The 27,500-nt window shown below is 43.2% G+C and overlaps 1 protein-coding gene across 4 annotated transcripts in view; it reads left to right on the top strand.

Annotated features, from left to right (window-relative positions):
• pbx3b (pre-B-cell leukemia homeobox 3b) overlaps positions 1 to 27,500 on the top strand; it is an 80,305-nt gene that overhangs the window by 37,547 nt on the left and 15,258 nt on the right. For all 4 annotated transcript variants that reach the window (XM_030773573.1, XM_030773595.1, XM_030773588.1 and 1 more), the window contains exon 3: positions 25,331 to 25,572. In XM_030773573.1, the coding sequence (XP_030629433.1) occupies positions 25,331 to 25,572 (242 nt within the window). The remainder of the gene's footprint in view (positions 1 to 25,330; positions 25,573 to 27,500) is intronic.

The following is a 27,500-nucleotide window of genomic DNA, read 5'->3' as shown; positions in this document are numbered from 1 at the left end:
TGTATTAAGTAGCTTCTTAGCCTTATAAAAACATCACAGAATACACACAAACCCCAGATTAATCCAAACAAACTCACTTGATCAAAGACCACTTCAGAAAGAGATAGAGAGAGAGGGAGAGAACGAAAGAATAAACACAGCTTTGCGCATTAATCAAGGCATTAAAAAAAAAAGAAAAGAAAAAGACTTTGGCCTCTTTGGTAAATGAAAAAATGCACTCAACCTTACTGCTGAGGTTACGAAACAGCTTCCAGAGTGTCTTTGCTTCTTGTCAGCCCTGCGTAGATACTTTGCCCTGGTTTTTTGTAGGTGGACGGGGTGGAATGTTCTCTCTGTTCTCTCTCTTTCTCCCCGTTGCCGCGGTGCAGTGTGGGATCGCTAAGGAAAGTGAGCAGGCTGTGGTTGTGTGATGAATCTGCTATGGAGCTGTTTACAGCAGTGTGTAAAGCATTAAAGAGCTAGCAGAAGGCCCATTAGCATAAATGTTTAAATCAGACAAACAAACTTATGTACCCAAATGAAAATGTTTCCCGCATTAATCTGCTACAGAAGGCTCTGGCAGAACAATTAGTGCCTCTCTCTCTCTCTCTCTCCCTCTCTTCCCCTCTCTCTCTCTCTCTCTCTCTCTCTCATATTTGAAAGACCTAGGGCAGCAACTGCAGTCCTCTGAGACTTCTAAACCAGCAGGCTCTTTAGTGACAGTCCTCTAACAGTATCAAAATACTTGTCAGTTTTGTGTATTACGGCTCAGTTTGTCAGAGTGCTATGAAGCTTCACAGAACCCTCTCTTTCTCTTTTCCCATACTGTACTCACACTCACATTGCAGACTGATTTAGGGTCTAGTAAAAATGTCAGGCTTTTAAATACTGTTTGCATGTGTCCCTCCGTGGCAGAAATTTCATATTCAGCGGATTTACATGAGGGCTATTATTATGATTTTATGAAGCGTGAGCTTTTAAAATTGTTTTTTTTTTTTTTTCTTTTTTTTTTCTTCCTCTTCTTTTATTCTGAGGTGCTGGCCCATTCTTGAGGTCTGCTTCACAGCCTTGACTTGAAGAGGCCTTAAATGTTGGGCTGCACCCATTAGACAGAAACCAGAGCTGCTATACTCCATGTTCAAATAAATCACTTTAGTGTTTAGTAAGAAAGCCTCAAACACAGATTCGGTCGCTCTGATTTGAATGGTGTAAAGAGAAAAGGGGTATAAAGTGTGGCTTTACTTTGGAACAAATCCCTCTACATTTCTGTGCTGAAGAGTTTAGTCAGAAAGAGGCTAGTCCATGTGCTGAAGGTAGATAATTTTCAGCTGTTTTCACCAAATAACCCCAAATGTGACCGGAGAGCTTAAGTTCTAATAGTGTTTTCACGGAGTCTGACGTGCTAGCTTAGGTTAGCCATGTCGTGGACTAGCCTCTCTTTTTATACCGTTCCTCAGACAGCCTGAACAGCACGACCTGAACAGCCCCAGGTTTCAATTTTTAGGACTTTTTTTAGGGGGGTGTTTGGGGCTGGGAGGGGGTGGGGGGGGGGGGGGGGTGTTATTTTTCCTCTACAATGCCCCATCACTGTTAGCAATGCATGCTAAACACATGTAACCAAACGTTAGCAATAATGTCTATGGCTAAGCTAGCTGGAAGTGGTGTTGTGCTGGTGGAGAGTTATGGTTGTTTTGGTAAGGATGGTGAGCCAGGAGGCTTTGTGCTGCAGGGCTGACTGATAGACTGAGCAGCCTGAAGCATCCCAGTGTGTTTATACATGGCTTGTATGGCAGCTTTCAGAAGACATTTACCCCATGATTTGCGATGAGCTTATGTGTGAATAATTAATGGCAATTAATCCTTAATTACAGTAATTAGGCAAGTCACAGGAAATTAAGCTGCAGCTGGAGAGGCCCCTCACGCGCTGAGGAAGAGAGAGAGACAGAGAGAGAGAGAGAGAAAGAGTGAGAGAGCGAGACAGGGAGAGGTAGAGACAGAGAAGGGGATCGGGGCGCGGCATGAACGTGCCATTCAGCGGTGGTGAAGCGGCGAGAGTGGCACTGGATGGCAGCGGGGAGTGCGGTAGGCTGGCGCCAGTGCATCCCGGGGTTGGCAAGCCACGGGCATGCGTGCAGCGACACAGATGCTTGTGGGCAATGAGCCGCCAGACTAACACTGACGTCTGGAGTCATTCACACGCACATCAGGAGAATACACTCATCTGCTGCGACCATCTCTCTCTGTTTATCCACTTCTCTGTCTCTCTCACTGTGTATTCGGAGAAATAATAGAAGTCTCTTATATGCTCACACTGTCATTCGCACTGCTAAGTGAGCCAACATAACTTTGTCCTCATCTCTCTCTCTCTCTCTCTCTCACTCCCCCAAACAAATTAGTCATTCAGAGGCCTGGAACTCAAACAACACACTCCTTCCTAAAGGCTTCTTGCATCTCTTTCTCTCTTTCTGTTTAATTTTCCACCTTCGACTGTGCCTCGCACGTTTTTTTTTTTTTTTACACCCAGCGAGCAGAAGTCAAAACAACCATTTGATTCGTCTCTATTTTTAATCGATTCCGTTTTAATCAAATGGAAATTTACTGCAGTTTTGGAGCACCTGAGCTATAAAAGCCAGTTTGCCAGAACTGTTATTAAGATCAGAGATGAGAGAATCCCAGCTGCACAACACTGTAACTCATTTGATGTGGCAGGGAGATCGGAACGCTTCTCCCATGATTCACTCGGAAGCACAAAAAAAAAAAAAAACCCAACAAAACCATTAAGTTCCACTGTCTTGACGGCTTGTGAAAATATAGGAAAAAAACACATATGTTCAAGATTTTTTTGTTTTTATTGTTATTATTGTTATTATTATCTGCTTGTGTTTTATAGAGTGCTACACAGGAATAAGATGAAGCTGTTCTTGGATAAAATGAGGGGATGAATGGAGATTTTGCCCTCTCTATATTGTTCAGAACTCATTTGCACTTTTCATGCCTGCCTGTGTGAATTTCCTTTCCTCTCTGCCACTGCTGCTTTCAATTATTCTGTTGTTCGCCGGGCTTAATGTGTGTCCATGCCCCAATAGATGAACCATGGATTTTGTTTCCCTGAGAAATGAACACTTAATGACCATATTCATTTGTCCATGTGATCAGAGTGACAAGGGACAGACGCTGTAAAGTGTATGATGACTCCCAATGGGAACTTAACATTAACATCTTTCTTTCTTTCTTTCTTTCTTGCTTTCTTTCTTTCTTGTCTCTGCTTGATTGCTTGCCTGCTTTCTTCCCTTTTTTTTCCATCGCATTCTTCAAATAGACTATTTTTTTTTTTCCCCTCAACACTGTTGGTGTGGCTTGTTTTCCCAAGGTAATTTGGGACTATGATGACAATGGTAACCAAGAGAACACACTGTGTATGTCTGCACAGACATTTTTTTTAAAAACACTTATCTAAGCATTTGTTCCTACGCTGGTCTGTCTCCGTTGCTTTAGCTCTCGTACAGCCTCGTCCTTCTCATCCAAGAGAGAGGCTGTTCAACTAATAGGACTTTTTTAGTCCCACGAAGAGACTGCTAACTGTGATATTGCCTTTACATATCTGGCGACACACAGCGTCGAAGATTAAGACGACATTACTCTCCAAAAAAATGGCCATTTGAAATAATGAGGATTTATTTTGAGTTAAAAGATACCCTTTTTGTTTTTCAATTTCTGTCCCATTTTTCCCCTCGCCTTCTCCTACTACCCCCCCCCCCCCCCCCCCCCCCGTTCCCCCTCAACACAGCAGTTGGTAAAATAAAGCACCACCAGTATAATCTGCATTATCCAATGGCTCTGCTACCACCGCTGCTCTGTGTGTGTTCTGTCCACTCATCAAGAAAATATACAGTATGTCAAATGTACCCAAATACCTCTCGCTTTGAGCCTGCTTTAGCCAAGTGTTTGTGAACATTGGGTTGCAGTTGACCCATCAATTATTTGTTTTACAGTGCAGTTCGTGAAGTTCAAACTCAACACAACACACACACACACACACACACGTTCTACAACAGCATACAAAACAGCCATTGATACTGTGCTTGAACAATAACATAGCCAACAGGGAGAGACAGACAGTCATGTGTGTGAGACAGAGAGAGAGAGAGGTGTGGGTGTGGGTGTGTGTATGTGTGTGTGAGGGAGAGAGAGAGAGAGAGAGAGAGAGAGTAGAGACACCGCCTGAGTAAAGTGACAAGGTCAGCATGTTCTCCAGTCAGTGCTCAGAATCTTCCGGATAAGTAAAATAAATGAGGCAGAGTTAGCTGCTAACTCGCTGCATGTCGCCACCGAGCGAAAGGGTAACTGCAGATTGCGACGCTCTCCCGGTGAGCTCCAACACCACACTGGACTTCCTGCAGAACTCTCCAGAAAAAAAAGTGCATGGCAAGCAGAGATTTATCTGTGTAAATGTACACTGTTTTCAGCTCCCTATATCAAGCTAACTGGCAGTCACCCATAAGTGTGTGGTGTGGGTGTGTGTCCATAGCCTTGTTAGGACCAGTCATGTACACACCCCATTGTATTTCCACACAGACAATTAATTATTAATGTTAGAAACAGTGAGAAAATAACATGGACACAGCATGTGGAATTTGATGCATGCCAGCAATGAATGAATGCCAGACAAGCATCAGTGATGCAGAGAACATAAATTCTTTGTTTGTTTTACATTTTTATTTGGCTGCACGACAAAAGCAAATTCAATTGGGAGAAAGATCAGGCGACTGTCGTCTGCATTTGTGTTTGGTTAATGTGGCATTCCCAAACAAGTGAACTTTAGTGGAAGTTATGACATTATTGCAGGATGGTGGGCCTCAAAATGCAGCAGTAATTCAATCAAGGGGCCATTTGTGAAAAAGTGGCCGTGCCCTCCAGACCAGACCCCCCACCCCCTCACCCCGACAACCCCCCCTCCAGCCCACCCCAGGGCCCCCTCCCTCCTTGCTCTCGTACCATTCCCCTCCAATTAACGAGCAAGCCAGTCAACCAGCGCCCAAACATGAAGAGGAGTTCTACAGAGGAGTGAATGGAATTCCAGAGGTTCTCATTTGACACATTCTTTATCCTTCTACTTCAAAAGAGGGAGAGCTTTTTTTTTTTTTTTTTTTTTTTTTTTAAAGCCATATAGATGAAATTTCAGTGATATCACATATTTGAGTATACATATTCGCATTATATCTCTCTCTCTCTCTCTCTCGAGTATTCATTTCATGTAATTGGCTATAGTTTTAAGTCGCTTTTTGCCTGTGAGAGCAGTTGAGCTTGTTTGTTATGGCTACCACTGCAAGCCCTGAAGGGCCAAACTGTCGACACGGCTACTGACAAGCTAATGGAGAGGTTGTGTGTGTGTGTATGTGAGTATGTGTGTGTACATGCGTGTATATGTGTGTGTGTGTGTGTGTGTGTGTAAGGCTATCCCCTCGGCCTTGCGCTGACCCCTTTGTGGGCCTGAATTCTTCAGATGTTTGCAGGATCAAGTCACTTAATCAGTGTCCCAGCCTGGGCCCGAACACATAAGCCCAGGGAAGAGAGAGAGAAAGGGAGAGAGAAAGAGGGAAGGAGAGAGAGAGACTGAAGGAGAGAGAGAGAGAGAGAGAGGCTAAATTCTGAGGCTAAATGTTCATTTCGGTGTCTTTCATATTTCGCTTCACCAAAATGTTTCTGAAGTGTAATACAATCTCACCATAGCCATGGGAAATGTTGAAATATTAACACAGTAGCATATTTCGTTGCATTAGAACTGAGTGTTCGGAACGAAGACGCTCTCAGTGGAACTGGAATGGTATAAAGGCAGTGCTTGGGAATGGTGAGCGTCCTGTTTTATGAGGCCAACAGGAATGCGAAGCAGAATTCCGATGGGATCGTTCCTGGAGATGGAATTTTGTGTGTTTCTCCAAACAGCATCCCCTATAGCCCACCAATCATGAGAATACCCCCATCAAGCTGCAACAGCTCCCACTTGAAAGCAGCAATTCATAATTTCAGGTCCGTCACACAGACACACACGCACACACACGCACACTCACACACACACGCACGCAGACGCACTCACAAACACAAATGTATAATGATTCGTGGAGGCTGATGTGAATAGGATATAGCTCTAAGGCTTTAGAATCTGAAGAAATATTTGCGAATCAGACGCAGCTGCGTTAAGATTGCAAGGAGGGGGGGTGGGATGGCGAGGGGGGTTTGGGGGGGGGGGGTGTTCATAATGGATGTGACGGGGCTCCCGAACATAAGCTAGAATTTGCTCCACTCCCTTTTTGTTCTCAATCACATTGATGAAACAATCGTAGCTCCGGCTCCTTTCGCATGGCGACAGAGAGAGTGAGAGAGAGAAAGAGAGAGAGAGAAAGAGAGAGAGAGAGAGAGAGAGAGCGCTCGTCCTGACAGGCTGATTCTCCACCCCTGGCGCGAGGCTGCTTTCTGCAGTTAATGCTCCTCGATAAAGCGTTGCGGAGAAGTAAACCAGAAAGGCCTCCGCACTCATGACACTGGTGACAGCTCTTACATTAATTATGCAGTCTGTGGCTGCAGAAAGAGAGAGCGAGGGAGAGAAAGAGAGATGAGAGAGAGGGAGAGAGAGAGAGATGGGGGGGTGGTTGGTGTGTGAAGGAGGGATGTGTGTGTGTGTGTGTGTGTCAGGACGAACGGGGAAAAAATGAGCTGTCCTTAAAGAACGGCATTCTAGTTCATTTACATGAAAGCGGCGGAGGGAAAAACACAGCAGTGAAGAGGAAGGGAAGGCCTGTGCAGTATTGACGGAGACTAAAGACGCTTCATAACAAAGTCTGTGTATTTATTGCGACCATGCGTCACATTCTGTTTCCCACATTTATTGTGAAAGCAGCTATAACTGCTGGAGTGTAATTTTGTGAGTGTTTGTGGGCATGTGTGTGTGTGTGTGTCTGTGTGCATGTGTGTGTGTGTGTGTGTGTGTGCGTGCGCGCATTTCAGAGAGCTCATGGGAACTACATATTCCCTCAAAATAATGAATTTTTGAAAGAAAAAAAAAGATCTTATTGGGACATTTTACATGTTCTCAAATATTGAAATGCTTTTTTAAGTAAAGACAGAGTGGATATTGTTAAATATTAAAAGAGTGGCAAAATGGTGATGGTTATGATTAGGGTAAGGGATGTGAATCTGTGGTTACAATAGCATGGAAATCAGTGGAAACATATTGTTATTACAGTAAGATAGGTTTCTGTGTGTGCATGTTCTGGAACTCACACTTACTTTAGTAGTTTAGAGGTTGTTTTAGAGAATGTGTTTAGGTTTATGTTTAGTTGTGTGGGACACAACATAAACAAAAACAATGTAGTATCCTCTCAGACAGAGTTGTCAATAACAACTCATGTCCCAGATACACCACTGTCATACAGACCCTCTCTCTCTCTTCCCTCTCTCTCTCCCTCTCTCTCTCTCTTCCCTTGTCTGAATTTGCCATTGTCTTGTCTTTTGTGCCCAGCAAAAGCCAATGCTTTTTCTTTCTTTCTTTCTTTTTTTTTTCCTTACACACTGTAGCGTTTGAAACTCTCTTTATCCATGTGTCATTCCAGCTGGAAGGCTGTCAGAATGTGTGTGTGTGTGTGTGTGTGTGTGTGTGAACCAGGGTGATGGCAGCTACAGATGCTAACCATGTAGCCATTTAGGAGAGAACAGTCCAGTCACAGTGATGCTGGCTGTATGAGCAAGTGTGTATGGAACAGACATCCATTCACTTCTGACTCAGCTCAGAGAACAAGTCAAATTTGACCCACGGATGGGAACAAAGACTAAATTTTCATATTTTCTGAAATGGAGAAGGATAGATAGTCAAAGAGCAGGGATTACGTTTCTTTGCCCTATTGAACTGAATTGAAATTGAATTGAAACCTTTGAATTTAAAGCATCTCTGACGACCTGGTAACTAACTGGGTTCGTCTGGCACACTGGAAACAGCGTTGGCTCGTCGCTAGACGACACACTCTCAAAAATGCCAGACAACATTTTACATTCTCTGTTTTCAAGTAGCAGCGCAGAGAGGGACAGCTGAAAATTTTATGATGGAGTCTAGCTTTCTGGCACGGATGCCCTGCAGCCACATCCTGGAAGAGAGAGTGTTATTTATTTACCTATTTATTTATCTATCTATCTATCTATCTATCTATCTATCTATCTATCTATCTATCTATCTATCTATCTATCAATCTGTCTATCTATCTATCTATCTATCTATCTATCTATCTATCTATCTATCTATCTATCTGTCTATCTATCTATCTATCTATCTATCTATCTATCTATCTATCTATCTATCATTCCATTTTTATTTCCGTTTTGTTTTGCAAAGAAGTCTTTTAATAGAGATAACTCTTGTGTGTGTGTGTGTGTGTGTGTGTGTGTGTGTGTGTGTGTGTGTGTGTGTGAGAATCGATTAGTCATTGTTTCAGTGAATCAATGAGGTCTTGAGCGTGATGTAACGACACAGCTCTCTGTCTGTCTCTCTCCCGTAAAGACTTCATCTCTCCGTTTTTTCAGCCGACGTTCTCGCTCTGTAGCTTTACAGTATTTTGATCTTCCAAACACAAAAAAAGGAAACGTGTCATTTTGTTACTGTCACCTGTCACTTCCGTTTCTTCATAACACGAAAGAAAGCACATGTATTACAGCATATTCCACTGGGGTATTGTCCTTTTTTCTTTCTTTCTTTCTTTCTTTTTTTTTTTTCTTTCTCACCATCTCTTTTTGCACTTATTGAAAAATAAATGCCGTTAACCACTATTTTCAGGGAAGCTTTTTCAAGGTTCATGAAAAGAATTTATTTTCTTTATTCTCATTCTGAATAATGAAACCATTAACAACATGCTCCCTCAAAGTTATTCCACAAGATCATACAAAAGCCATATTCCTTTTGACACTGACGTGTAAAGGCAGTTTCTAACAAACATTAACTCCACAACGCTGGCATAAAGGCACATCTATAGACTCTCTCTCTCTCTCTCTCTCTCTCTCTCTCTCTCTCTCTGCCTTCTCTTTATTACAAACTAGGTGGCCTGAAGGAAAAATGTATGTGTGTAGTCCCCATGGTATAAAATATGCATATAGGTTTCCAACACATCTCAACTCCAATCTCTGTTACTCTTTAAACAAATCCACCAGCTGCCAGAGGCTCTCTTTAATATTTAATTTGACAACTTTTTAATCCCTCACGATAAGGTGATGAAGTAATTGTCACGTATTGAGAGAAGAAGAAAGAGAGAGGGAGAGGAGATTAAATTATACTTTGAAATGCGAATTGAATTGATCTCAGTGTTGGGGGCCATGGGTTTTTATTTGAGAGCTAGTAATAATATAAGTTCATGCTTACAGAAACTATTTGGTTCATATATATATATTTATATATATATACCCCCAGTTTCAGTATTAGTCTATTTCCCAAGCGGATTGTAGCCTCAGTAACACAGACACACACACACACACACACACACACACATACATTCACAAGTGGCACAGTATATCAAAGGTGACATTCCATGAGAGATTTGAAAATGTTTTTCTTGGAGGAAGTTTCTTGACTTTGGTATGGTTTCACAGAGAGAGAGAGAGGGAGAGAGAGAGAGAGAGAGAGAGAGAGAGAGAGAGAGAACATACCTCTGAGAGCTTACTGTCTATTTGAGAGGGAAGTTCCCTGAGCCCTGTTGATTACCGCCTGTCTTTTCTGGGTACATCTGATCTCTCCTGATCACAGATTATCCATCGTAAGAAAGTCATAATTACCTTCCATTTCTCAGCTGTATACTCAGAGGAGATTACGTTCAACTTCTCACACGTATCTCACAAGTCTCCTCGCGTCAATTATCAACCTGTCCATTACCACACAATGGCTTTAGAAAGGTGTCTTAAGCCCCCCCCCCCAAAAAAAAGAATCTGAAGATGTTAGATGTTGTCTTTTCTCAAAAGATTCTTTTTCTCCATATGCATTTCTTTATGGTCCATTTTTAGAAGAGTGAGCAATTTGAGATTGCTGCTGTGACATTCTGTAAGGTTTTTTTTTTTTTTTTTTTTAGCCTTGAGGAGTTTAGGAGTTAGAAACATAATCTTGTTGTATGATTCAGCTGTGTTTTTATGTGGGCGTAGTCCTTCATCAAAAGCATTCATTCATTACACCTTTGCAAACGCCTTTTAGAAATCACAGTAAACAGCACAAAACTACAAAACACGCTATGGTGTCACACGCCTCGATACAGTACACTAGTGTCACACACCTTGATATGCCCTCTCTCTCTCTCTCTCTCTCTCTCTCTCTCTCTCTCTCTCTCTCTCTCTCTCTCTCTCTCTCTCTCTGTGTCCTTCGCTCTATGCCGCGCCATGCTGACTGGCACAGGGGAGTTGTGTGTGCCAGCTGCTGCCATGCTGCTTTCACTACTGTGTGGGAAAATGGTCTTCAGAAGAGTGGGCGTCGGCTTTCACCCAGCTCTAGGCTTTTTCTACCTTTCACACAACTCCTCAAGGTTAAAGACCGCCCTCCCTCATTGGCCCTGGCTTCTGCCAGTCTAGATCCTACCGCAGTTTCTGCTCTGTGCTCACGGTCTTTTCACGAGTCATAATATGAGTTGAAACCTCTGTGGGCTTGTATATATGCATGTGTTGGATATGATGTTGATATTGTACCATAAAATATTATTTCCTGCCATTCCAATGCAAAGTGGCAATGGTATCTATTTCCTAACCTTTTCTGTGTGGGTCTTTTTTTTTTTTTTCAATTTCTAGGAGGTGAGGTAGAGCTCTCTTTAGATTTATGTTGTAACTGGTAATGTTATTAGAATTTTAAACACAGCATGCAGTAATATTTCATATAAGTTTCATCTTTAAATGTATTCTTTTGTGCTGCATGTCCTCAAAGGAGTAGTGTTAGCCCCTGTGAACATAAACTAAACTCCTGAGGGGAAAGACTTTTCTGTATTTTCTTACACACACACATGCACACACACACACACACTCACACACACGCACCCTAATCTGACCCCTCACAACCCAAGCCTCTATAGATTTATGAAGTCCACATGTTTCATAAATTTCATTTGGTCCTGGGGATTTTCACCGCTTACTATGGTTTTTTTTATTTTCCATTTCTGTCTGTCTTTGTCTGTCTGAGGAGAAGGGGAAGGAGAGGAGGAAAGAGGAGCTTAGCTAATATATGTGTGTGTGTGTGTGTGTGTATATATATATATATATATATGTATGAGTGTGTGTGTGTGTGTGTGTGTGTGTGTGTATGTATATTCACCTCTTGTGACACCTCTGGCCCTAGATAGATTTCCATAGGGATGTACAGCAGGAGAGAGTGCACAGTGCTTGTGTGGAGTGGTTTGACTCTTTAATGCCTAACAGCCCTGTTAGAGAAAGCTTGCTTTTTCTGTTAAGGAGAAGTAGGGAGAGCTAATGTACTGCTGTATCCTCACGCAATGATTTAAAGTTTGATACTCTGCCATGTTTAAAGACTCGGTATGGAACATTGGCCTAGCGCATTCAAAGACCATTTACACAAGGAAATCTTCCCATTTATAAACACATCCAGTGGAGACGGCAGCTGGAGTGATGAGGGACAGAAAAAAAGAAAGAAGAAACGAAAGAGGGGGGAAAAAAAAAACAACAAGCGATTACACCCAAAGCCTGCTGTGGTCACTAAAATATTTGCTCTTCTGAAGTACTGTTGGTTTAGCAATTAAAACAAAAAGACTCAGAGAGAGACAGAGACAGAGAGAGAGAGAGAGCGAGAGAGAAGGAAAGAAAGAGAGGTACCTGTAATAAGGTAACCGTGTTTTAGTTGAGTGTTTGCTCATCTAATGGTGTTTCCATTCTGATGGCGTGTTGTCATCAGCTTTCCATTTGAGCCGCAAACAGGACATGTGGTTCACTACAAGCTGAATGTACTAAAGGAACTGATAAGAGGGAGAGAGAGAGAGAGAGAGAGAGAGAGAGAGCTGACTGCTGACAGAGCAAGTGAGTGAGTGAGTGAGTGAGAGGTGAGTGCAGAAGGAGGTAGAGAAAGTTCACAGACCAACTAAATTCGCAAATTCCCTCAGCTGCTGCCCTCAGCTAGTCTGAAAAAAAAAAAAAAAGCTACTTTATACTATGCCTCTCTACCCCCCGCCCCCACCCCCTTTGTTTATAGACCACTGGTAATTTGGGAAGGGGGCGGGGGGTGAGGGGGGGGCATATTTACCTGCTGACAGATATAACTGGTGGTGAACACTTGTCTGTATGCATGTGGACCTGTAACATGGCGGTCAGTTTGAGGTGTGCTGACGGTGAGAGGAGGCAGTTCACCTCCGTCTCTTTTCTCAGACTCAGAGTCTGGCCCCTGACACAAACCCTCACTGCTGCTGCTTCTGCTTCTGCTTCTGCTTCTGCTGCCTCTGCCTCCGCCGCCGTATTTATTGACTTGTTTTACTGGCCTCAAACACTGCGTTTTTACGCCGCTTTGGCTCAGTGTCGAGCCTCTCTCCAGACATTTACATTATTCCTGTCTGACTTATGCCCCGCCGTAAAAAGAAGGGTGTACCACCGAAGGGAATGTCACAGACACACACACTCACACACACACACACACACACACACACACACACACAGGAAGACACATACGAACACCATGTGCAGACGCGCCCCGACGTGCGCGGCAACGACCACAAATAACCGCACTGTTCATCATAAGAAACCGACGGAAAAGTCCGGAAGCACCACGGGACATTTCCTTAATGCGTCACCGTTAACATCCGTCCTTAATATTATATTAAGCAGTTATCGTTTATTGTAAAGCAATGGCTTTTTTTTTTTTTTACACCCTAACGTAAGAACTCAGATAAAAAAGAAATGATTTATTATTCTTAGCTTCAACCAAGTACATTTTGAATGCAGTCAGTTTGTATTTGTATTAAATCTCTGAAGTGGTTGCTACATTCCGGCTTTGAAAGGCGGGGGGTGGGGGGGTGGGGGTGGGAGTTAAATAAATAATAAATAAAACGGCGGAAAATCGTATGACAAAAGTCGCCCCCTTTGACAAAGCCATGGAGCTTAAAAGCCCAATTCCGCAAGCCCGTGGAAAGCGTAAGGACTGAAAGAGGATGCTATTATGAAAACCAACACCAAAGTCACAGAGATAAGCCCCCCCCCACCCCCCCACCCCCGACCCATCTACCCAAATCCTTAAACGCTATTTACTCCTTCATCTCTCGTTTTCTTTTTTTATTTTTTATTTTTTTACCCCCTCCAATAAAGCTCTCCTCAGCCCCACTGAGAGAATATTGAACTCATTCACACAGATGTCATCTTAGCCAAAGCTTATTAAAAAGACGGACAACGCGCTCTGGAGCACTCCCGTTTCTCACGCGGGGTCTGTAATTGCTCTACGCAATGGCAAAGCAAAGCAAAGAGCGCTGAGAGAGAGAGACAGAGAGAGAGAGAGAGGGAAAGAGAGACAGAGAGAGACAGCGCAGTCATTTTTTTTTCTCTCTTTTTTCTTCCTTTTGCAATGGGGTTTAGAAGTGGGGAGGGAAAAAAAAAAAAAAAAGGAAAATTCTCTCAATGGACCATATTCCAATAATTCCCAGAGCAGAGGAAAAGGCAGAAGCATTTTCAAAAGGGTGTGGGGTTACGGCGACACGCTCTGAAAGACGATACTTTGAATTGAGCGAGTACTTACGGCACAAGTGCCAGTCTCTTTGAGGAGAGAGAGAGAGAGAGAGAGAAAGAGAGAGAGAGAGAGAGAGAGAGAGGGAGAGAGAGAGGGAGAAATTGTGTGTGTGTGTGTGTGTGGGGGGGGGGGGGGGGGGGGGGGGTGCGTACGCTTGTAATGCCTTGTGTTTGACCTGGAATTGCACTGCCTGACTGGATCTTTCTGGAAATGATATACATGCAAGGCAATAAACGTAAGGCAATACAATCTGAAAAGGTCAGTCGCCAAAGCAGCTAGCCAGAAAGCTGAGACGACATGTGCATTTCCCCCAACATCCGTGCTATGAATTATTCTGTCCGTTTTGCCCCAAAAAAAAGGGGAAAAAAATGTACCCCAACCCTTTTTCTCTGTCTGGATGAATAAACTGACTCTATTTTGACTGAATGGATACACATGATGAGTTTTCGACCAAAACAGGCAGGTTTTGTGAAAAAAAAAAGAAAAAGAGAGAGAGAGAGAAGAGAGAAAATCCTCTGTTATAGCTCGAGCCTTGTTGTGAAAAGCATTGTTGCTTGCTCTCATTAACCTGTGCTCTCTCGTTAACGCTCGACGAGCACCGGCGTCCAAACCCTGACGCGTGTCGTGTCAGAAAGGGCCCGGTTTCATCGGAACCGAGACAAAAGCCGGCGGTCCGACCCCGACGTGCTTGGCCTAAACGTTCCTTCACGCTAACCCCCCCCACCCCCAACACCGCCCCCATCCCCAATTAAACCTGGGACTGTTAATTACTGTAATTAAGTCAACAAGACCTTCTCTGTCTCGTCTCACCCCCCCCCCCACCTCTCTCTCATTCTTTCTCTGTCTCCATCTCCTAAAGATAGAAGGTAATGACTATCAGAGACTGATGTTAAAATAGGACGTGGTTCCCCAACAAACTCATTAAACTGCGTGTAAAAAATGCACATTTAGAAAATAAAGATGTAAATTACCTGCCTTGTAGCCTTGAAGGTGCTGTAGGTACAGTCTCATAAACAGACAATAAATTAGTCATAAGTCATGGGTCAGACTAATCTTCATTAACAGCTATTGTCTTGCCAAATGAAATACAACTCGCTGGAGAAAAATATCATTTAATTTATGAGTGATAATTATCAGTTTCTTTGTGCTGAAATGTCTCAAAACAATGTCAAGCTCAATATTTAGTCATAGCTATACAGTAAAACAGTACAAACCACGTGACCTGTATGTGTGTGTGTGTTTGTGTGTGTGCGCGCGTGTGCGTGAGAGAGAGAGACAGAGAGAGAGAGAGAGAGAGATACCACACGTGCGCTAAAGAAGAAATGATGAAGATTACCAAGTCTAGTCTTGTCTCTCTGCTCCTCATCCTCCTCGGTGACCTGTTTCTGTCACTTCCTGTCGCCGGACCCGGCTTTGATTCCTCCGTCAGGCTCTCGGAGAGAAAAGTGCAGTATCAGGCGGAAAACTGGGCATCGACCAGGCACCACATGAGCGCACAGGTGCCAGGGCAATCTGGGGCACTCCGCTGGGCGCTCCGTCCTTTTTTTACCCGGGTTCACAGACGCACTCCCGTGCTTTTTGATTGACTTGTATACATCATTGCGCAGCGTACCGCTGTATTCTACTGATTCTTTGAGTGGTAACAGCGGCAGATGAAGAACTGAGGATCTCGCCTTCATGGTTTAACTAGCGTCATGCTATAAGGGTTGAGGAGAGGAGACCCAGAGTCTTTTGTATGTCAAAGGTAGCCCGGTGTTTGGTGTGTCAGGGCGGAACCATTCTCTGCTCGCCTAATTGGTACTCTGTAGCCTCTCCACCGGAGGACAGGGAAGGAGCCAGAAGATTCTTAATGTGTAATTTGGAGTTCTATTCTCTGCCATAAAAGACACTCTTCAGATCTCTCTCCCTCTCTTTCTCTCTCTCTCTCTCTCTCTCCCCCTTTCTCTCTCTGCTTCCTTCAGGCAGTGGAGTCTTAGCAGTGGATCCACTGCAACCAAATCTAAATGATGGACTGTCAAGTCTGGTGCAGAGGATGCCACTGCAAAAAGGAATTTCTTTGGCACTGTATCACGGGCGGGCTGTATGTTTCCGACGATGCTTTGTTGTTTATCAACATGCCCCTCGCACACACGGAACGCACACACACGCGCGCATGCACACACACACACACACACACACACACAAGGCAGGCATACACACTAATCTGCACAAATATTCAGATGCCTGCAGCACCATGGCATGACAGGAGAGTAGGGAAAAAAAAAGAAAAGAAAAGACCAGACAGAAGGAATTCTGGGATTAATAATACTCAAGTATGTCTAATATTATTTCATTTGAGAAGCCCAACGCACACACATACACAAACATGTGTACACACACACACACACACACACACACACACACACACTGCGCTTCAGGTAGAGAACCTGCCAGTTCTGTGTGTGTGTGTGTGTATGTGTGTGTGTGTGACCTGGTTTCTCACACATCTCCACTGGCTCATTAGAGAGCAGCGTCGAGGAGGCCAGTGAGCCCAGATTAGTTGCTGTCGGGTGTTTTGTAAGTGGCTTTCAATGCCACATTTGCATTATTTGCTCGGGGTGTGAACGGGAAAGCGGAGCACCTTTTCCCATAAACGAAGGCCGGAGGTTTAATAAGACAAGAACAAATAACCCAAACCAGATATTCAAATGAAATATGAAAACTAAATTGGCCTAATGCGGTAGAATATAAAACCACAAAAAAAAAGCTGTTTTAATGGAACGAATTGGTACATTTTTCGCATGTTTAAATATCTGCGTGTTTTAGTGGGTAGACAGTATCTTTGTATGTGATTTATCGAACAATAAAAATTAGGAGGCTCAGTCTTAATTTGAATTGAGATGAAAAAGAGCGGTGCCCAAAAACAAACCAATATGTTGGCATTAGCATCTTTGAGCAGTGACTAATTATACTCTCAGTACAAAACAAATGATTGAATAATGGCCACCCTGGCCAATGCCACTGACTTACAGAGAGCCAGTTCAGGAGTTCCATGTTGGATATATCCTGGCAGGTCAGTGGGGTGTGTGTGTGTGTGTTGGTCTGCAGAGAGGATTTTTTGTACACTGTACACTCTTTTGGCTAGCCTCCATTCACATACACACACACACACTACCCAGTTTCCCTGTTTGGTCACTGACCACTGCGTGTCTTGGCTATTGGCCCACATCATGTCCATGAGGGCACGCAGACACACACACACACACACACACACACACACACACAAAGCCTGTGACAGAGCCCTCCTTGTTTAGCAGCTCTCTCTCTCTCTCTCTCTCTCTCGCTCTCTTTCTCTCTCTCTGTCCTTCCCCTCTGGACTTTCATGCTGTGTGTCACTTCCCACAAATGTCGTCCCCTCAACAGGGCAGTGATTAATTTTGGTGCGCTTGGCAAAATGTCTACAAGATGTTTGTTTGGGTTATCTTTTCCCGCCTCTATCCCTCTACCCCCACCTCCTTCATCTCCCTCCATTCTGTCAGGAGCTGTGCTCCTGAGGAGAAGAAAAGCATCATCATCCAGGGACAAAAGCTTACCTGAACTGACAGGAATCCTCTACTTCTGACTGCTGCCACCTTTGTCTCTCTCTCTCTCTCTCTCTCTCTCTCTCTCTCACACACACACACACACACACACATGCACACACACACACACCACCCTCTAAGCGTAAGGTTCAGATCCTCAGTGTGTGTGTGTGTCTGTGTGTGTGTGTGTGTGTCTGTGTGTGTGTGTGTATGTGTGTGTGTGTGTGTGTGTGTTTGCCCATCACTGTCAGCAGAGCTGATTAGCTTATCAGTCAGCGCTAAGGGAAGAGATACAGTGTATTATCAACATCATCATCATCGTCTCAGTCAGGGCTTTCCTGCCGCTGTAGACTCCTTCTTTCCCCCATCTCTCTCTCCTCGTGGCTTCACACTCATTATCGAACACGTTTTTTCTTCATTTGTACTCTTCAGTCCGACAAAAAATGAAGTGACCCTAATCTTGTTTTACAAATCTTGCATTTGAAAGCACCACAAGGCGCGCGAAGTGAGTGTTTTATTCTTTTTTTTCTTTTCGGTTCAAAACGTGTTTAAAAAACTATTTTAGGGTCCACAGATATAGATTCCTGTTTTCAATATTAAGTGCACGTCCGAGCTGAATCTAAGCTGAAACCTCCTCTGGCATACAAGTTGCTATGGCACAAAGAACAGATGCAGTTTGTTTCATGTTGAGTGTAAATCTCTCTCTGTTGCCACTGTTAACTGTGGAAGGAGAGCAGACATTCATTGACAAGCGTGTGTAGTACTCCACAGAGGCCTTGTACAGAGCTCTGGGTCTCCACCAGAATGGAAATTGAGGTGTTTTCCTCTTTGACTTCCACCCTGATCTCTTTGGGCTCAGTCAATGCAGACTGCATTGGGGGGGGGGAGTGTGGGGGGGGGGGTTGAAACAGAAAGCTAGTCAGTGTGCATGCCTCCCCCAGCGCAGTATCAGGTATAGTAATTATTCTGCCGTTAACATTGGGGATAGCTAATGTGTATTAATGTTTTAATGGCATTGTAATTACTGTACATGGGAGAAAGAGAGAGAGAGAGAGAGAGAGACCCTCCGGCATTTTTTTTTATTTTTTTGGCTTCTCTTTGCCATGTGGATGTAGGCCAAGCCTCTAACCCACACACACACACACACAGACACACACACACAGATACGCATGTACGTGCACACATACACACACACACACACACACACACACACACACAGGCCAAAGAGAGAAAGAAAGACTTGGAGGACGTCGGCGAAGAGCGAATCTTTATGTTTTATTTGCCAGAACAAAAGATGTTGGAGCGTAATTTGATCCACTCCACTGACTCTCCGCCGCCGAGGAGCCGACGTGCGAGAGGAAAGACGTGATCGAGTCGGAAAATGAGAGAGGAGAAGACAAGCCGCGTGTTTGAGCACACGATCGTTCGCGTGTGCTTGCGTGACACTATTGGCTCTTTCTTTGTGGTGCTTGCGTGTATGTGTGAATATGTGTGTGTGTGTGTGTGTGTGTGTGTATTTGTGTCTGTGTGTGTATTGTTATCTACGTTTACAGCCTCATACTTTGTGGTTGTTTTTTTTGTTTTTTTTTGGTTCTGACTTTGTGTATCATTATCAGTGGGGTAGATTAGGAGTTCAGAGATCATCCTTTAATCCTGACTCTTAACGCTTCACCTTTTTTTTTTTAACAGAAACAGGGTCTATTTCAGCTCGACCCCTCCCTCTCTGAAAACCGCAAGCATATGTGCCAAACGCTGTGAAACTCACAGCCTCTCTGAGAGAGAGAGAGAGAGAGAGAGATGACCTTTGCAGATATTGACAGGAAATAAATTCCCTTTCGATTGGTTAGCTTTAGGAGCCTTGGGCCGATCGATGCAATTAGATGTGCAGCACTGTCGATGAGCACTGAACTCCCACGGAGTAGCCCTGGAATAGGAGGAGAGGAGTAGCAGGGGGTCAGCCTGAGGTGTATCGACACGGAGAGAGAGAGAGAGAGAGAGAGAGAGAGGGAGAGAGAGAGAGAGAGAGGGAGAGAGAAAATCAAAGACACTGAGAGAAAGATGACAGGAAAACAGAACAATCCATCAGAAAATAGAACCATAACAATATTTCTTCATCTTTGGATGAGGGAAACAGCAGTGCTATTATAAGCAGTGTATGGCAGCTTATGTGTACTGGTTTTTATATCATATCTGGTTATTATGTCATATATTTTATATACTGCAGTACTTACTGAAATACTGCTTTCTTTTCAGCGCAATGTTGATTCAAGCCATAGAAGAAAATAAACAAACTGTTAAACAAATTTTCACAGAGACTAAATTTCCACGAAGAACACCCTTGGCTCTACTGAAGAGTCGTTCTACTGAATGAATCTCATTGGGGTTGTGTGTGTGTGTGTGTGGTGATTACATTAACACAGCAGGGCTCTGCCTCTATAACTCTCTTGACCACACTTCAGCAGGGTGAATAAACAAGCCGAGGGGTCAGAGGTCACCTGGCCCGGGGAGGGAAAACGGTATCAGGGTCAGAGCCCGGGGGGGAGGGAACCAGAGACACAACCAGCCTCCAATCGCTCACCGGTGCCAAGAGCTCACATACACTAAAACCACACTACTTAAAGTCACATTGCTCCTAGTACCGCATATCAGACAATACAATGTCAGAAACAAGTGGGAAAGGAAGACTTTCAGACTCAAAGGTTATACTCGAAGAAGTTCATGGCAAATTTCTTAAAAACAAACAAACAAAAAAAAGATACCAATATGATATATAATATATAAAGATATACTATATATTGTATATAAAGATGCCAACTGGCCACTGGTGAATGATTTCGTCTGTGAACTTGGAGGAGGATGAGTGAGCTGAGGCAGACATTGCCAACTGTAACCATAACTATACTTGTTACTGTACCTGACCGACTTTCCCCGGTATTTTTATGTTACTGTCTGTTGATGGGTTTGGTAATGGTACCTCATACATAGTGGAAGAGTTCAGATCTGTTGGAAGTTTGACACTATTGTAATTAAAAAAACCCAAAAAACAGTGATAAATAGTGATTGAACTGGTTGATTATACGGAGATGTCTTACTGCATTGCTTGAGTACTGCTACGGAGTCCAGAAAGCTTTTGCCTATGTGATGCAGGTTTGATGCCTCCTGTGTGTGTTATGATTACTAACTTCTATGCGGGCAGTCGATGGAGGGGGGGGGGTCCCTTTGTCCCATGTCTGGGCATTATGGATGGCAGGTCAGGTCAAAACAGTCAGAAGAACTGGTATTTGCTCTTTTGGCATTACCATAACGATGCTCGAGACTGTCCAAAGTGTCACAGTTCAGACTGCCTTACTTGTTCCAGCTTAATTCGGTACACACAACTTGCTATTTTCCCCAGAGTAAGTTATTGGTAAGCAGCTGCAGTAGGAAGAGTATAGCTATTTGAAATGTGATGAAACCATCTGACAGACACTAAGAGAAAGAGGCTAATTGGGATCATGTCTCTTCTTTTTAGCCTTTATGTCTCTTTGGACTTTAAAGTGTCAGGCTAGTTCTGCCAAGGTGAAACCAGGAAAAAAAAAAGAAAAAGAAAAAAAAAAAAAGACCCAAACCACCTCTCTTTCCGTTTATCTCACCACCTGGAAACATTGCATCAGAACTCAGCTGTGAGAACTTTCTGGAAAATGGGTCTTTTTCTGTCTCTTCTGTTTGATGCTTTAAGTTCTTGATGCCTTGCATCAGATACACACTTATGTAAGACCAGCATATTGTTCTGCTACCTGCATTATTGCATCATCCTACAGATTGGGGATTGAGGTAGTTTTATACTTTGCTATGTTAAGCATTGCATCAGGCCTCTGGTTAGAGAATTGTAGACAGGTATTAAGTGAAGGAGATATAGCTACCAGGGGCTAAGGCTTTGGAACGTACCAAAGCTGTATTGGAAGCCTTTTTCTCTGTGAAGGAAAGATCTAATCACAACAAAAAAAGAAAAAAAAAAAATCCTTTTTCATTAATGTCACGTCAGGATGTTTACACAGCTGCTAAATCCAAAATGTTATTAGCTGCTTAGCTTACCTAAAAGAGAGCCACGCGCTGTGGGATAAAATAACTTGCTGCATGAGTTTGATAGTGATTATTTATTTTTTGGGGCTTATTTATATACTTCTGTAGCGATAAAAAATGTATTTGGTTGCATTACAACAGTGAAAATTCAGGTCTTTATCAATATTCTGCCACCTCGTTCAGCTTAAAGTCATAACGTCATTTAGAGCATTAACAATGGTTTTGAGGGAGGACAGAGAGAGAGAGAGAGAAAGAGAGAGAGAGAGAGAGAGAAAAGAAGGAACAAGAAAAAGAACAAGAGCGAGAAGTACAGCGAGCGTGAGTAACTTTTTCCTTTGTGGGACTGGAGTGGGACTGATAAAGCGCAGTGCTCTGTCGGCTAGGAGCTCGCAGCCCCTACGGTTGAGGCAGGTGGAGGAGGCCCTTGTCCCCAAACGCTCCCATTATGGATGGCTCTGCCCAGCTGTTGTGGCACGAACGCTCCTCGACACCACTCCAGAGTAGACAACGGGGGGGGGGATCAGGCAAAATCCGAGCAACCGCCGAGAAATCACATTCTCTTTTATCCCGTCTGAGTCCCCAAATAGAAATTGACTCGTACGAATTAGAAAACAGAAAAAAAAAAGAAAAAAAAAATCAACACATTGAGGCACACTAACTAGATTTGAGTGTCACTTCCTGATGTCACCCCCTGTTTTTCTTTGCCATCAATGGACACATTATGGTTTACGGACAAAAAAAAAAAACACCTCCTCCGGTAACATGCGGTAAGAGACAAGAAGCTCTTTATTGCAGGGGATAATTTGGTGTGAATGAAAGCTGTGATTTATGCACGTTTAACTGAAAAGCCCTGTAAATTCCCCCGGCTCTGTTCTCTCTTCCCTCACTACTGACTGAGTGGAACAAAAGTGACAACTTGGCTTTTTGCTGTGGAAGTCTACAGTGGCGCCTGTGTGTTTGTGTTATATTTAATATACCTGACAAGAAAAAAAAAAAATGCTCTGTGACACTGTTGCCACTTCCAGCTGATGTTATGCCAGACAAGGAAGATATATAAATTTGTGTGTCTCAATACTCTTGTGCAACTGTATATGATGAAATCGATGACCACTTTTGAATTGTATTGCATTGATGTATTGTCTTGTGATCGAGAATCGGTTTAATTGATAAAGCTTGAATGTAGAGATGAGCAGTATCTACATACTGTGACAGACCAATGTACCCAAATGACAAAGCTTCTATGCCCTTCAGTGGAACAGATCTGTTGTTTGCATAAAAAAAGGTTGGAGCTTTGGGGTGTGGAAAGATTCATAGTGTACATAATATGTGTATGCACCTGAGTGTATGTGTATGTGCGCGCGCACGTGTGTGTGTGTGTGTGTGTGTGTGTGTGTGTGTAAGCTCACACTCAGTGGGACTGGGGGGTCATGTTGTCTCTGCCGTGGCCTTGGCTTGGCTTTGGGTTAGCTGACACTGCATTGTCCAGCAGTACACAGCAGCTGAGCTTCTCTCACAAATGACCCTATTTATCCTCTTCCTCTCTCACACCATTACACGCCATGGCCTCATATCAACAGCCTGCACCCCAACCATGAGCAAACACTGATCAATACATCATCAGGAGAGCTCTGGGTTCAGTCGCGAGGCTAGACGGATCCCCTATAGATCTATCATGCCGGCTGAAGTTAATGCAGCTAACCTAATATTGACAGGAAATTATGTTTGGAGTTTGTTTGAATAGGTGTCAATGCACGGGTGGTTTAGCGAGTGTTTGTCTGTTTGCATGTTTGTGTACTCAACAGCTGATGCTCGTTAATGGCTTTTGTGTGTGTGTGTGTGTGTGTGTGTGCAGGTTGTGGCCAGAGAGAATGAGCTGGAAAGCGAAAGAACAAGAGAGAGAACGCTAGAGAGAAAGAGAGACAAACAGATAGTGTGTGTGTGTGTGTGTGTGTGTCTTGCGTTCGTGGTCAGTGTCTGGCAGAGAGCTCTGCCGATTGCCAGGTTTCACCCTGTTCACAATAGCGCTGCTAATCTTCTCTTTGTGATGCTCAGCCTTTCCATAGCTTAATGAAGCCATAATGAGCTGCTCGGAATCCCATAACCAGTCCGGTCTTTACCGAATCCAAACAAGGCAGATAATCATAACATTTCAGCAGGTCTTTGCTCTCCCCACCACTCAAATTGTTTCACGTTTTAGCCGTCCTCCTCATCTTTTCAATTTTATGTAACAAGCAAGTGATACAGATTTATTTGGGAAGGTATTCTCATGGCTGCCTCTCTCTCTCCTTCTCTCTCTCTCTCTCTCTCTCTCCCTGTTTCTCTCCATCTATTTTTGTGCTGAAAAGCAGGAGCATGTTGCCTGCCAGTGCAGGTGCACGGACACGCATGTTGAATGAGGGCTAATTAGGATTCGCTGAAAGATAGGGGAGAAAGAAAGAAAGGCGAGAAAAGAAAGGAATGAGGGGGAAAAAAAAAGAGAGACTGAGTGCAGATAACAAAGGGAGAAAACTGGCAGTCTACAGAACAAAGCAGGACTGTGAGGCTCTTCAGTCTTCTAAGAGTGCCACTATAATCAAATACATGTTAAGATTACGTCGCCTGATTAAAATCTTTTACAATAAAGACCTTTTTTTCTCTCTCTACTGGTTCATTATTCTCCTACATGAATGGTGTTCATTACAGAGAAAGAAAGAGAGAGAGGGAGAGATGGAGAGAGAGAGAGAGAGAGAGAGAGAGGGAGAGAGAGAGAGAGAGAGAGGAAGGAGGACCCTGATGAGGAAGTCTGTAATCAATCTTAATGGCTCTTTACTGCTCTGAGGTTCATTATGAATTTCAGGCAAACACAATGAGCTATCTCTCTTCTAGATATCGACTGCTACGCAAATTTACATATGTTTTTACCAGCGCCGTTATCGAGAAAATAATAAAAAGAGGAGAGAACTGGGTTGTGTAATAAAACTGCATTGTTAACCACAAACAAAATAATAACATGTAAGTAGTTTTTTTTCGTTTGTTTGTTTTCAGGCCGTACATAAATACACACACACACACTTTTTTTTTCTGTTAAGCGATTTTTTTTTCCCTGCGAGAGGAAGTGTCACACTGGCGTTAAAGTGTGTGTCAGAGTGTGTGTGTCGCTGTCATGTAAGGCTGCAGATACACACGCCGTGTCTGCGCAGTGCTGTGTGTAAATAAGAGAAGGCAGACTCAGCCCAAAAAAAAAACAAAACAAAACAACAACAACAACCAAAAAAACCCCAAAAAAACCCACAGCTTTCTAAACAAAAGATGTGCCAAATCTATGCCCGCTGGGTTTTCCTGCACTCTCACCGTACCCTGATCACCCCTATCTGTCTCCCACAACACAGAGATGACAACAGCCCGTAGAGGTTTGTGTGTTTGCACAGGAACACTACCCTCCCGAGCCGTGACTTTCCCGCATTTTTCGCTCGGAAAGGATTTCAAGTCACCTCGTTCCGTTCGCCGAAAGGAACGCAGCAACAAAATTCCTAAATGTTTTTTTTTTTTTTTTCACTGCCCTCATGAACGGTAAATTTGAGAGTTTTCTTTTTTTTTTTCCCCTCCCTCTTGAAATTCACTCATTCGTTTGATAGGAATGTGAGTCGGTCTGTCAGGTGTGTTGTGTTTGCTGCGTTTCGTCTCGCCGATGTCTCAACAAGTCTGTAACTTAGTCATATCGCGCCTTGGACACTAAATGTTGTCAATCTAATTTTTTTTTTTTTTCCCAAGCCAAAGGAACTGCAGACAGACAGCGGTCTTTAAAAGCTGTTCTCTGTCTACTCTTTGTGAAAGATCATATGTGAATATTCGGTGGTAATATTTTGCCTCTGAGCCTCTGTTCACAACTTTATAATATACAACAAAAGTGAAAGAAATAGCATAATGTTTGATGTATAGGAGAGTTTGTTTTCCTTTCCTGTGCATTACTAATCTCTCTCTCTCTCTCTCTCTCTCTCTCTCTTGCTGTCTTTCTCTTGTCTTTCAGGTCTGAGTATTCGCGGTGCACAGGAAGAGGATCCTCCAGATCCCCAGCTCATGCGTCTGGACAACATGTTGTTGGCAGAGGGCGTGTCCGGGCCAGAGAAAGGGGGCGGGTCAGCGGCGGCTGCCGCGGCAGCAGCGGCGGCGGGCGGAGCTTCAGACAACTCCATCGAGCATTCAGACTACAGGGCAAAGCTCTCTCAGATCAGACAGATATACCACACAGAGCTGGAGAAATACGAACAGGTGAGACAGAGAGAGAGAAGGAGCCTCACATTACATATCAATAAAAGTCCAACAATATCTCGTTAAAAAAAGGGCCATGTGACTTTGGGTCTTGATTTCACATTGATTAAAAAAAGAAACCCACTGCTATTATTAAAGCAGAGAAGAAAAGTCAATCACTCTCATATCAAAAATGTATTAAATCTCAATTAACCACAACTGTATTACAAAAAAAAGAAAAGATTTACAGTTTGAAAAGAACTCATTTTCAAAGTCTATTGTAATTCGACAACAGTAATACGCAGTCTTAATAATTAATAATATCATAACCAGTTAAAAATCATATTCTAAATTTTTTATAACTAAACTCAAGCGCACTGTGTCATTAGCTCTGAATGCTAGCGTTCTGTAAGAGTAGCAAGACCTATCCCTAATGTGAGTGTTTCTATAGCAGCAGGATTCTGAAAGTGTTGATTGTACACCTCACGGTGATACAGTTAAAACATGAAGACTCAACTCAGTTCATTCCACCCTGGAGATTATTCGTCTAGACTTGCACCCGCTAACGTTTAATAGGCTCTTTACAGCATCGTTACGCCGCGCTACTGTGCTGCCTGGTTGAGCTGGTCTTTTGGGCTTGTGTATTGATTTGTTAACGTAATAAACATTAATTTTTGATTTATACACTTTCATTTTGTTTTTCCATGGCCAGCAAAAAAAAAAAAAAAAAAACGAAACAGGGTCTAGCTCATTAAATGATTGGGTCTGTGAGTCATAGCCGGGGGGAGTCAGATTGGTTTTCGTATTGATACATTTTAATGGTGTGTTTGAAGGGAGGGGGGAAAAAAAGAAATGGAGGTTTGTCAGAAGACTTGCTGGGTGTGATCCGGGTTTAGCATCTTTTCACGAGCTTTGTGGTGCTTCAGCACTGATAGCAGGATTTAAAAAAATCAATCACATGTACAGTCTCAAAGATGGACAGATGTATACTGGCATTCAGCAGGAATCCAGCTTCATTAAACAAGACTAGCTAAAGGTCTTGGGTCCAAGCGCAATCTGCTCTCAACATCATTTGTTCATATAAACTCAGAATTTTGGTAAATATAGACAGACAAACAGACAGACTCAGAAACAGATAGATAGATAGATAGGTGGATGGTTGGATAGATAGATAGATAGATAGATAGATAGATAGATAGATAGATAGATAGATAGATAGATAGATGGTTATATTAATCTTAATCTCTTTTTGGTAACAGAGGTTTAGCAAAGTAAGAATTTCATTGTACAGTGTAACTGCCTGTTTTGCTGTGCATATGACAATAAAACTCTTGAATCTTGAGAAGAGAGCTGGGTAGTGGAAACCCTCATACTGAACCCTGAAACCCTGAACCTTGAAGCCTAGACAAGGATCAGATCAGACAGAGAAAAACGAAAAGGTGTATGTAGCACTGGTGCTAATGCTGATCACCTGCCGAGCCACCGGGCAAAATGAGACTAATTTACTTCTAGCACTTTGAGAAAGGAGGCAGAAGGAGGGGGTGGGTAGCACATAAACCCCTTTAGCCTGGAGTAAATGCATCTTTCTTAAGGGTGTTCCCAGATTTTAATTATCTAAATGTAAATACTTAACGAATTTTACCCAGAGTAATGAGCTAAAGTGTGCACTACCTAAATGAGTTATTCTAATTAATCATGTATGAACTACTGGTTTAACGAAAAGCTGTTTAAATTCTCCCAGCACTGGGCACGAGCCAAATTGCAAATTGGCATTTGCATTCATAGATGACTTCACCTATTAGACAGCAGAGGCACTTGGCAGTGGTACACACAAGGACACAAATGCACACCCATGCATGCCTATTTGTAGATACATGCATGCATACTCACACACACACACACACACACACACACATGAACACACGCACGCACACAAACACACATACACA

Source organism: Chanos chanos, chromosome 1 (assembly GCF_902362185.1).
Source record: "Chanos chanos chromosome 1, fChaCha1.1, whole genome shotgun sequence".
Classification (NCBI taxonomy): domain Eukaryota; kingdom Metazoa; phylum Chordata; class Actinopteri; order Gonorynchiformes; family Chanidae; genus Chanos; species Chanos chanos.
This window is presented reverse-complemented; position numbering and strand designations above follow the sequence as displayed.